General features: G+C 35.7%; 1 protein-coding gene across 1 annotated transcript in view; it reads left to right on the top strand.

Moving 5' to 3' along the window:
• SNX7 (sorting nexin 7) overlaps window positions 1–13,057 on the top strand; it is a 100,401-nt gene that overhangs the window by 71,478 nt on the left and 15,866 nt on the right. The window contains exon 8 of the mRNA XM_003260099.3: window positions 6,793–6,945. Coding sequence (XP_003260147.3) covers window positions 6,793–6,945 — 153 coding nt within the window. The remainder of the gene's footprint in view (window positions 1–6,792; window positions 6,946–13,057) is intronic.

Raw genomic sequence — 13,057 nt, 5'->3', positions numbered from 1 at the left:
GTTATTTTTCATGTCAAACTTTCCATAACTCAATTACTATACAGTCATATGTTATTAAATGATTGGGATATGTTCTGAAAAAAATGTGTTTTTAGGCATTCTCATCATTGTGTGCATATTGTAGAGTATACTTACACAACCTTGAGATGTCATACTCGACTGCACACCAAGGCTCTGTGGTGTAGCCCGTTGTTCCCGAGCTAAAAACCTGTACAGCATGTTATTTCAGTCCACTGAAACACAGTGGTAAATATTTTTGTATCTAGACATAGAAAAAGTACAGTAAAAATACCATATGATTATCTTATGGAATCGCTGTCATATATGCAGATTGTCATTGGCTGAAATGTTGTTATGTGGCACATGACTCTACAAAGTTTCCTGAATTTGTTTGCATTTCTTGCTAACTTGATTCTGCTATAGGTACACCAAACTTAAAGCTTTTATATAATTAAATGTGAATGACATTTGAATTACTTATAACCAGTAAAATGATTTACAGTTTTCAGATAGCCCTGAAAGCTTAGCACTTCAAAATGCAGGTGGTCCCTGAATTCTGATGGTTCCTGAGTTCTGATGGTTCCATTTAGGGTTATTCAACTTTAAGATGGGGTTACAGTTTCTATGGAATGTGTTTGGCTTTCTCACTATCCTAAAGTCAAAAAATCCTAAGTTGAATGATTGTAATTTGGAGACCATCTGCTGTGTTGCCAGCATTAAATACATTTTTGACTTACAATATTTTCAACTAACAGTGGGTTTATTGGGATGTAGGTGTAGCCCAAAAGGTATCTGAGACGAGTCTTAATCCGTTTAGCTTATTTTGTCGAGGTTAGGGACATGCATGGAGGAAATAAACATGGAATCACAGAAACAGTCTATGGCCTGTAGCTTTCTCCAAAATGATTTTGAAGGCTTCAGTATTTAAAGGGGAAAAGTGGGCTGAGAGCGTGTTATCCACTTGTTGCAAGAGAAAAGGAGCAGGTAGGGGAGTAGTCAATTATGTATTCCTCTCAGCCTCAGTGAATGGGCACTTTACATAAGATAAGGTGAACATAGAGTAGCTACCTGTGGAGATATTAAATCTTTTTATCTGTAGGTATCTGCTTAGGAACAAAAGGAAAGGCAGCTTCTTGCATGACTCAGCTTTCAGCTTAATTTTTTTCTTTTGGCATAGTGAATTGGGGTTCAGATTGGAGTTTTTGTTTTCTTTCACATAGGTAAGTCAGGAGCATCCATAATTGATTGTATCCAAAGAGGTATCAAAGAGGTCAGGGTCAACAAATAAAAACAGATTTGTATATTTATGTGTTTGAGGAGGATTAGTCATTCGTTTTAGAGGACCAAATGTTTTAATAGTTTCCAAATGAACAGACTCCAAAGCAGTTTAAGCATCATTGAAACATCAAATAAAAAACCTTGATAATGGAGAGAGGTCTCTCGCAAAAGAGCAGAGCTGCACATCAGTTTTACTTATTTCCTTAGGCATATACCTGTAATTTTTTATTTAAAATGTCAGGTCTGCTTTGGTGCAATTGGTATGTCAATCGGTGTATCCATACTATCTCCCAGTCTGCCCAAACCACCCAAATTAGTGTAGCTTCAAAGCTTAACTTTAATCTTGATTCCTACTAGCCTCCAAAAATTCTTTGCTCTGTATGCAACTGAATGTTTTGAGTGTTTATATAACAGTGTCCCTCACTTTGCAATACTATTTGGGACAGTGAATGTATTACCACTGTTAGCCTTCAGGCCGTCATCTCCTATCACACCCTACGGTACCTGTTCTTCCAGTTAACCTTATCAGCAATGCAGACTTTTCTCTCAGTGCCCACCATCTAGGTCAGGGCTAGACCCTCCTGACTCTGCCTCCCAGCATTTCAGTTGCTGCTTTTCAGTTTCTGTGGCATCAGGAGTCTGATCTTTACCACTGTTCTCTAGTCCTCTTTCTTAAACTCCTTCAGCGCCTCCTCCACTTGTCTTCTGTGAAAAGACGAACAACCTGCAGGAGAAATCCCTTTAGGACCTGGCATTGCCTGCCTCTCTGTCCTTTTCCTTAGCCCTTCATCTACTCATACTCTAGGTATCAACCTTAAAGAACCATCTGTAGTTCTTCAGAAACTCCAAGGTAAACATGCTTCTGTAAACTAACGTCTGCAGTTTGCTTTGCATGAATGCCTTTCAAGTTTCCTTTTCCTAATTACTTATTTATTTCTCCCCATTAGCATGAGTCTGTGAGGGCAAGGTCCATTTCTTCCCCCTCCATTTTCGTTCCTAACGCAGACTAGATGGATGCTGAGTGGAAGCTGCTGGATGAATGAGTGAGAACCAACCAGATCCTCCCTATTGCTTTTTATGGTTGATTCCTTAGTCCCATTTCAGATGAACTGGTTTCCTTTCTTCTCCTCCTCCTTTGTTTCTCTCTTAACAATTTCCACATACCTCTGACTCAGTCTGTCTGAAGTACAGCTCTGCCTTGATCAAAACCTTCAGTGGATTGTCATCTCTTGCAAAATCCTTTTCATGCTCAATATCATTTCCAGCCTTTACTGGTCAGTCTCTAATATGCATTTGCAGCTGTATTTCCCATGCTTCTCCTTGCCAACTCCAGACCAGCCTCTTTTCCATTCTTCTGTCACACTCTGCAGCATACTATTTCTGTGGTTGTGTTCATATCATACCCTCAGATAGGTGTTTCATTGTCCCAGTCACTGCCTAGTGAATTAAAAGTCAAAATGTCCCCTACCCCACAATCAGAATCAATCTTCCATTCTGTATCTGTAAATACCACTTCTACATTTTTCCTTCCATTATGGTATGTATCCCATTCTACTTTTTATTATAGCCTTTGGTTTTTGCTTTACTTTTGTGTATCTGTACCTAATAAATTATCCTTGAGATAACAGCTATATCAGTTTAAGCTTGAAAGCCACGGACAAGCTTGTCCAATCAATGGCTGGTGCTATTCAGTCAGTATGAATAGAGCATGTGCCTTGACTGGCAAACATCAGATTGAATCCCTAATATGCCACAAATAGCTATATAATCTCTGCCTCTTCCTTCTTCTAGTTTCCCAGCTTGTAATAGGAAGATGATAATACCAAATTTGTAACATGCTTATGCAGATTAAGTGAAATAATGTATGGAAAGCATATAGCCCATGACAGAATGCAAAAAATAGTCATGATTACTGCTGTTACTGTTACTATAGATATGTAGTCACCATCGTAGAAACATATTGTTTTGTTTGAGCTTTTAGAATTAATGACTTTAATTGTGTGGCTAATTTCTAGCTGAATATAACTGAAGCTAGAAATTACCTATTAGGCTTACCATTAAATATAAAGCATTTTTTCACTATCTTACACAGTCTTTTATTATGACTTATTTTGGCATTACAACATTTTGCTGGCAACAAGGGTTGCTTGCTTCAATTTTTCCAATAACGAGAGGGCTAAACTGCTGTCAGTACTTGTGAAAAGAAGAAGAATACCAAGCCTTAAATCCTATATAGCCCAGTCTTTTCCATGCTATTTTGCAGCATATGGATTGAATTTCCTATGGTCAGAGTTATTGAAACCCGACATATGGTGTTGGAAGGAGCAATAAAATACCAGAAGGACTTCTTTAGCCTGCCAGTGGGCTATTCTCCCCCTCAGATTAACTTTTGTTGAGTATATATGTTCTATTAGAACTTAGATGGATGGCACAGTCAGAATGCATAGTCTTTGTACCAAATAACTTAGTAAAATTGAAGTCAACTAAGGGGAAGGACATCTAATTATATTATGCTTTTGTAAATTGTTAGGAAAGATATAGTGCAGATTATTCTTAATTTGAATTAGGTGTTTTGTGCTTATTATGTTAGTGTTTCTTAGAATTGAAATTATGGGAAGATGATTCACTGTGAGGAAATACCTAATTTTTTTACCTTCCTTTTTTCCAACTAAAATTATGAATAACTCATCAAAGAAAGAAGAAAACTCCAATATAGTCACCAAAAAATGACAAGAATTGATCATACATATTTAAAGCATATGTGTCATTTTCTACACTGGTGAAAATAGATTGAGGAAATAGCACTAGAAATTGACTTAAGACCTAGACACTGGTAGAAGAATGACATATTACCAGAGACTAAAATACTGGAAGAAGACAGTGAATTAATGTCAGTTTCACCAACTGATGATGATGGTTATGATGGTGGTGAGAACATTTAGTAGGCAAATTTTCAGGCCCTGTGTAAGTCAATTAATGGTCATCGTTTCATGCTACAGTTTTTATAAGAATCCCTATGAAATGCATGTTATTATTTTTACCTTTATTTTACAGATAAAAATACTAGGGCTTCAACAGATAGTCTTACCCAATGTCACATAACTTGTAAAAGAAGTGGGACTTAAACTGAGACCAGGCTAACCTACTGTCAGTCCTCTTAATCCCAATGCTGTACTGATAAGGCTACATACAGTCCTTCTTTCTGTAGGTGACAGTGAGGGCAAAGTTCTGAGAGTGAGTTCTTAAGTTCTTCTCTAGGAACACAGTAGCTGTTGGTTAGAGCAGAGCCACCAACTAACCAGACCACCACTTCAAAGGCTTTAATGAGGGGGATTTACAGATTGACATGGAAAAACTCTTTGTAGTAAATCCTTTATGGCAATGACACCATTATAAGCTCCATCAGGAAGAAGAGGAAGATAGACTATGTGATTTAGATACTATGTTTCCTGAAAGCCGATTTCGGTAGAACCACTCTGTTGGCATTCCATGCCATTGCATGGAAATTTAAACTGCAAAGCCTAAGCAGAGGAGAGTTAACAGTGTGGTTACAATTGGTGTACATACCCCTTGATCCTAGATGGAGGCATTCTGTTAATAATCCCCACCTGGCTCTGCAAATGGCAGGATTCCATCCAACAATCCAGAGGAGGCTCTCTAACGTCCCTGAGGTCTCCTAGCAGACCCAGATCCTGTTTGAGTTTGGCCTTTCAACAATTTTATTATGGCTGTGGGTGCCTATTTCCAAACACCCACAGCCTATCATTATTAGTTATTCAATAACATCCCATTAGACATGTTCTTTAAGATTTAGCAAAATACCCAGAAGACTACAGATTCCCATAAAGTGTTCTCACTGATATAGTTTGACCCTACAAACTGGAGAGTGAAAAAATAAAACACAGGCACAAACATGAAAGTCAGCCTTTCTACTGAAATACATCTTACATTGGTCATGCAAGATTTATGTAATACCAAATATCTATTATTTCAGAAATGAAAGCACACATGGCTGCTGTGAAATAACAGAAGTGAAATTTCATATTTAAAAAGGAGCTAATTCAAACAAGCATCAGAAGTAACACATTTTATTGGTTGTAAGACATTTTTACATTTTAGCATCTTGAAATAGGAATTCTTTTTAAAAGATGGCCTCTTACAAATACTTTGTCATGAAATGGTGGTAACATATAAGGCCCCTTTTAAAACATAAGAGAGATGATGTCATTTTTGCTCAGATCTTCCTGGCTTTGAATCTCCATAAAATCCAAGAACCTTTACCATAGACTACATGGCTCAATATGATCTGGCCACTCACTGCTTCTCTAACCTCATTTCCCAGGACTTTCCCCCCCTCGTTTTTTTCTCTTTTTGTTGCAACCGTGCTGGTCTTTCCGTTCTTAAATCACCTAGGCATACTTCTACCTCCAGGTCATTGCCCTTGGTGTTTCCTCTGCTGGGAATGTGTTTCCACTGAGAATCCCGTGGTTCATTCTCACATCTACTTCAGATATTTATTCAAGTCATACTTATTTAGGCTTTCTCTGGCCACCTTATCTAAAATTGCAGCATCCTAACATTCCCTGTCTACCGTTCTGCTTCATTTTTCTCTTTAGCATTTATTACCAGCTGACGGTTCGCATTTTTTATTTACCTTGCTTGTAGTTTGTCTCTCCCCAGTACAGTATAAGCTGTGGTAAAAACAGGGATTTTTGTGTATTTTCTTCACTACTGAATCTCCAGGTCTTAGACAAATGCCTGCTACAGACAAGACACTTAGTAAATATATACTGAACATATGAATAGCTATAATATAAATATAAAAATATATATATATGAATATGCCAAATATAAAAGAATCAATGGATTACATGCTCAAAGGTTGATAAGGTGGGGAAGAGGGTAAATATTACACTAAGCCTGTCCAGTGGCTCATGGTCTAGGATTTGGGCATCTTGAGTCATAAACTTGCCTCTGTTACTAGCTATCTGAGTAGAGTTTGCAGGTTAATCCCCTGGGCCTCCAGGTGGGACTACAGAGTATAGATGTTATAACCTCTCAGTTAGTTGAGGCTTCAGCTAAAAACCATTGAAAAATGAGGACCAGAACTGGGAATCTGAAGTGAAAGAAACCATATCTTTTAATATAAATATTATCACCAGAAATGGTAGTTGTAAGGAGTGTCTTAATACAAAAGACTTTGGAGTTAATTTTTGGTTCAGTTGCCTTTGTTCTATAAATAGTGAAACTGAAGCCCAGGATTTGAGAGACTTAGCCAAGGTCAGGTGCTAATTGGTGGCCAACCATAGAACTGTACTCAACAACCCTGACTCAACCTGACTGAACCCCATGTTCTTTTTACTTTAATTAGTACACAGAGTAAATACTAGTGATTAAAAACAAAAAAGAGTTATATTTAGGCTGTTTTGGTATTTTGTTCAACTTAAATTTGATGAATTCACCTGATGGAAAGAATTCATAGATCAATTTATCTCTCTTTGTGACTTAATTCAGCTTCCAGAGGAGATTGGAAAACTTGAAGATAAAGTGGAATGCGCTAATAATGCCCTGAAAGCAGATTGGGAAAGATGGAAACAAAATATGCAAAATGATATCAAGTTAGCATTTACAGATATGGCTGAGGAGAATATCCATTATTATGAACAGGTAATTAGTGTTATTTGATATTGCTTCATTTTAAAGTTATATTCTCATTTACTTTTGGTCTGTCCAATGTTGAAAGAGTGTATTAAAGAACAAGTGTGACATTCTAATGCCTCTCTGGTAGCTTAGTTTCGATGAAGTTGTCAGTTACCATTTGGTTTTGTTTATCCTCAGTTTGTTGTTTTGGATTTGAATTCTTTAAAAGCATTTGATAATGCTTTCTAATGATTTTCCTAACTACTCCTCTTTTCTCTCTCTTCTCCGTTTATGAAGAGTTTGCAAAGGAAGGAAAGGAGCAGAGATTTGAATGAGCAGAAAATCGTTTCAGGGCCTGTTCTCTATGTCCTTGCTAGCCCTGTCTTCTGTAGCTATTCTGAAACCATCAACAAAGGAGCACACCATTCCATCAGCAAAAGAGTAACAACATCTTTAAGTTCATTTTGTTTTTCAAATGATTGTATTTCATTTTTTTTACAACTGACTTTTCCTCAGAGAAGTTTTTTTTTATTGTAAACATGCTTTTTCTAGAAAGTATATTTTAAAATAACATCTTTAACCTTATCTCTGGCTGAATTAATAAATATATGAAATTATTACATTAAAAAAATTATGTCTTACAGCAGTGGTCCCCAACCTTTTTTGTACCAGGGACAGGTTTCATGGAAGACAAGTTTTCCATGAACCTAGGTGGGGGGCGGGGTTAGTTTCAGGATGAAACTGCTCTGCCTCAGATCATCAGCCATTAGTTAAATTGTCGTAAGGAGCACACAACTTAGACCCCTTACATTAGTTAAATTGTCACAAGGAGCACGCAACTTAGATCCCTGCGCATCCCTTATTGCTCAGTTCACAATAGCATTTGCACCCCTGTGAGAATCTAATGCTGCCTCTGATCTGATAGGGAGTAGAGCTCAGGCAGTAATGCCCACCCGCTGCTCACCTCCTGCTGTGCGGCTGGGTTCCTAACAGGCCAATGACCAGTACCAGTCCGTGGCCCAGGGGTTGAAGACCCCTGTGATTTATAGTATATAGTGCTTATCAGTTTAAAAGAACTTTAAACTGAAATATTATATATCTTGAAAGATTAACTGATATTGATGTTTTTATTCACCAAGAGTTAATTAAGCCCCTTCTATCACCAGACATTGTGCCTGGCCCTGGAGAGACCACAGTGTGCAAGACAAACACAATCCGTTTCTCATATAGTTACAGCCAATGGAGGAAACAATCACAAAGAGAGCATAATAAAATGGTATAAGGTTCGGTATATAAAGACATTGCAGGGGCATAAAACCTAATCTAGAAAAAATAAGGATATGTTTATGCAGAGACCTGAATGATGAATAAGGAGTTGCCAGATAAGAGTGTGAGAAATGGAGTTGGAGCAGAGAAAACACATGCACAAAAGCGTAGAAGGGAGAGAGAACATGTTCAGATAACTGAGGTTCTATTTTGGAGGAAGAAGGAGTGAAGGTAGTTTTGAATTGAAAGATTAAGCTAAACAGTGCTTTATAAATTTAGTCTTTTATCTTTAAGGGAAATGGGAGCCATTGAGTAGTTTTCAGGAGGAAACTGACCGGATCAGACTTGCCTTTTGGAAAGATCGCTCTGACTGTACATGGGTCGGAGTTAGGAAACACTGGACATGATGAGACTAGTTAGGAGGCAGGAAAGGCAGAGATGTGAAGTGACCTAGGAGTTTCACGTTAGTGAGCTAGAGATTATCGAACAGATCCGTGGTTTTGTTTTGTTTTGTTTTTTAACTGGGTAGAACTGGAAAGATCATTTTCTGTCTCTCCTTAATTTTTTATTCTGGTAACAACCGTGAGTAAATTCAAGTATCTAAAATGAATTTCCCATAAATCTCAGATTTTGAATGACATAAAATATTTCTTTTTAATAAAGCACATTCGTCAACATAAGGCTTTATTACCATTTAACTGTTTAAATCCACAGAACTAACCTTACCTCTCCTTTATAGTAGAACTTGTCTACACTTACATTACAGAATTGTTAAGACAGTCAACTTGTGATGAATAACAAAACAATACAACCAAAATTTTAATTGAGATAATTTATAAGAAAATGCCTTAAATTAAAACATGCAGTTTTCTATAAATGATTACAAAACCTAAGTATATTAGGGTATAAAAATCACATGACAAATGCATTTAATATATTTTCCTTTAAATGTTAAGATCTGCCAATTTTTCTGAATTTGGATTTTTTTTTAAAGTGTTCATAACAATTCCACAGAATTTCAACTAAAATGTTTGGGTTTTGACCGTACTTCTCACATAAAAACGTATTTATTTTCAGTCTCATTGATTGAATTCAGTTTATACAAAACGTTCCCTTCTTAGAAACAGCTAAATGAGCATCGCTGTGCCATATTGCAAATTTTGTTTTTCACAGCAGTTTCTATCAGTGTGTGATGTTTTTAATCTTTCCCCAAGTGTACTACATTTCTAAATGTTACAAAAATATATCAAGTGTCCTCCACCTTAAATGTATCAATTTGGAGGGATCATTGTTTCTCTTTTGTATAACTTCCAGAGATCGTTATATCTCCAATTATTTGTTGAATTTTTCCTGAGTGAAAAACTTTTAAGAGATTTGGCACATCAGTCCAGTAAAACAAAATCAAGAAGTTGGAGCCCTTAAATGATCAAGGATTCTTAGCAGAAAGATTAAGGCCTAAACAGCAACAATCTGTCACTAACTATTAACATCAGAAAATCTCAGATATACAGGGAAGTGAAATGTTCCAGAGGTCATTCATTTCCTGTTTAATTTCATCACATTCTAATGGAAATACTTCTTTTTTCATCAGTATTCCCAAAAGGGTCTGTTCCTAGTGTGATGGATGAAATAGGGTATATATACATTTGCCTTTGGATTTACCTCTATTAAGTTCTGGTCACAGATTGTTTAGAAATTAAAACTTAAATATCAAAATGGCAGAGGGAAATTATATTATAAATATGTAGTATGGGTCTGTATCCAACTCCGGTTATTATCATATTGTGCAATAATTGTGTCATGTTATACTTAGAGGCATCTATTACATCTAAGAACATGTAATAATCAGTGTCATGTTGTACTTAGATGTATGAATTTATTGGGAGAGAGTTGATTCTAAATCCAGAACAGGTGTCTCAATTGAAACTTTTACTAGGTAAAATGATGTTGTTCCCATTTTGTTCTATATGACCAATAATTAAGGATAAATGTGTTGAGTCTTTTTAAACAAATGAATAACAAAACAATAAAATTAAAAATCCATTTGAGCAGGGTGAATGATTTCAAAGTATATTGATACCCAAATAACGAAAGAAAATGACTTCCTGCTAATGTGAAGGGATTCTAAAACAGTAAAACATCCATGCCCTAAATACAGGGCATGGATGTTTCCTAACTTTTTTCTTGAAGGTGCAAAAGAATATCTGCTTTGTTGCTGTCAATGCTGATGATGCTAATGATGAAGGCTTGAGAGCAAGTGATTCCTGGCTGATCTTATGAAGTGGAAGAGTGCATTCTTCTCAAAGCTTTATTTTAATATCATTGAATTCACTTGGCTATCCAATGTCCTCTTACAATTAGACTTTGAGGGCTTATTTGGAAATTCTGGCAGGAAAGTGCAGCTATTTAGGAGCTGCTTTAGAATAGCTCTGGACTTGGCAAGAACTATTAATATAAAAGAGAACAATTACCTTTTGGCAGGATGAGCACAAAAAATGGGGAACCATTTACCCAGTCCAGTGAAATTACCTTTGTTATTAAGGAGGTGACAGACAACTCTGATGTCCTTTTGGTCATTTAATGTCTTTGTTTTCTTTGTCTCTAACACATCAAGGACAAGGCTGATAGTAAGAAAGGGTAGGGAATTCACAAATATTCCCAATGATAAGGGTAGGGCTAGTAAAGGGAGCTATGTTCAAAGGTGTCTATGGCACATAGCAAATTCTTAATATGTGCCTGCTAAATTAACATTTCTGAGTACCTGCTATGATCCGGCCCTGCTCTGTATCTCACATGTGGCATCTCACATGACCTTCTCTGTAACTCTTGGAGATAGCACTCTCCTCTCTCTGCAGTCTTGCTGGCCCAAGTTTCTACTAATGTTAATTTTTGCCAAATTATGCAGTTTGTAGTTAAGTGAATATGATAAAGGAATATAGTTTATTCCTTTGCATAGCTTATTTTATAATATAGTTCATTCCTTTGAATAGTTTATTTTAAAATTATTAGTAAATATATAGAAATGCTTGTTTTATTATCTTATTTTTCTGGTTATAAAATTAATACAGGCTCACTGAAAACAATTACAGCAACAAAAGCTCAGTACACAAATGTATGACGAGGATAAAGAATACCCATATAATCCTTTCTCCTAGCGAGTGGTTCATTTAAATATAATTACAGAAAATAATTTGCTATTTTAAGATTAAATTATTGTTAGATTTTCTGCATGGGTCTTTGGAATGTGTCAGCATAAAAACACGTTTACTTATTTTGTGTCACAGTGATTAAAATGAATAGTATTTTGAGTTCCATATTTTTCATTTATTTTACATATGTTTCCACATAGTGTCATGATTTTCTTATGATACATCATACTGATGTATATTTATTAGCTTAGATAATAATAGTTAAACATTTGTTTTTTTCTTCTATCATTACGATTAAAAATAATTATAAATATTAGCTTTTTGAAAACTTACTTGGTAAGAATTTCAAGAAATAAGCAGGTCTATGATTACTGCATTTCTTATTCTATCAGTCTTATTTAGGAATGTCAGTTCCCTTATGTAAACTCATTTATGTGAGATTCTGTTATCATCAAAGCCCTGTGCTAAACACAGGGGTGGCGTGGCATGGGGAGAGGTGATCCAAATTCACACTTAAGTCTTGCTGTTAGGAGGCTAAAGTTGATTAGGGAAAAATAATATATAAAAATATTTATTCATTTATTTGATTAATACAGCCCTAAAGTTATTTTTTTCTAATGGTGAAGTATTTAAATTAGTTTTTTTGCTTGATCGTAATGGATAGACTGAATAAAAGGTTCTATTCTTAGCAGATAACAGAAATATATTTATATGGACATCTAGCAAGCAGAAAAACAATTCTAGCAAAGGAGAATTTCTGAAAGATTTTGAGGAAAAGAAAAAAATCGTTGCAAGGGTATCTGTCTAGCCAGATGAACAGTACTACTAATGTTTTCTTAAAATCCAAGTCTAATTATTTATGGCTCATTTAAAAATTACAGAAATTTTGTAAAAATAGATCTCACAGCAGTCCTTTAAAAACTAAGTATGAATAAGCACTGAGTGTCCAGAAGGTTCTTCAAGTGTAGTTTTACTTATTTAGGGATTTATTTCTTGTTGTGTCGGGAAAATGGTGAAATAAATTCTAGTGACATGGTTGTTTGTTTTAAACTTAATACTACACCACAGACTTCAGAACATTTTGTAGATTTTGTAAATATTTACTTGAAAACATCCTGGTCCAAATTAGGACAGTTTCCAAGTATTCTGACCTTAAGAGGTTAAACTATATTGATAATGATGATAAAACTGCTACCTAAGCAAGATTTGGATGGATGGCATTTAGATTCCTGTCAGAAATTTCATTCTATTCAAAGCTGAAAGTCAGGAAAAGTATTGATTTGTGCTCATCTGTGAGTTGAAAGGAGCAACGAGGGGAATAGTCTCCCTAGACTTAATTCTGATTTAACAGAGAACTGTTATCTTAACATGACAGTTCCATCAGGAGACAGTACTATTTTCAGAATCTGGGAGGTGAAAGCAAAGGAAGGAAAACTTGGCCATTCTCAGTCATATTTCCTAGAATTTAGTAAAGTAGCTTAAAAAATTAGAGAAAAGTTAGTTATACTTTCTCAAAATCATACACTCTAAATGAGAATATGGCTTGAGAGGAGTGGACAATTCTAAAAAGTGAAAAGAATGAAGCAGGTAAAGAATCTGACACAGTTATACCTGTGGACCATGGGTCATGGAAACAAAGATGATAGAGGAGGATACAGTCAAGGAGGAATACAGAAAAAAATGGGCAATGTCAGTGAAAGCATATGTCAGGAAGAAGAGAGTTT

The sequence above is a fragment of the Nomascus leucogenys genome, chromosome 12, assembly GCF_006542625.1.
Source record: "Nomascus leucogenys isolate Asia chromosome 12, Asia_NLE_v1, whole genome shotgun sequence".
Lineage (NCBI taxonomy): Eukaryota > Metazoa > Chordata > Mammalia > Primates > Hylobatidae > Nomascus > Nomascus leucogenys.
This window is presented reverse-complemented; position numbering and strand designations above follow the sequence as displayed.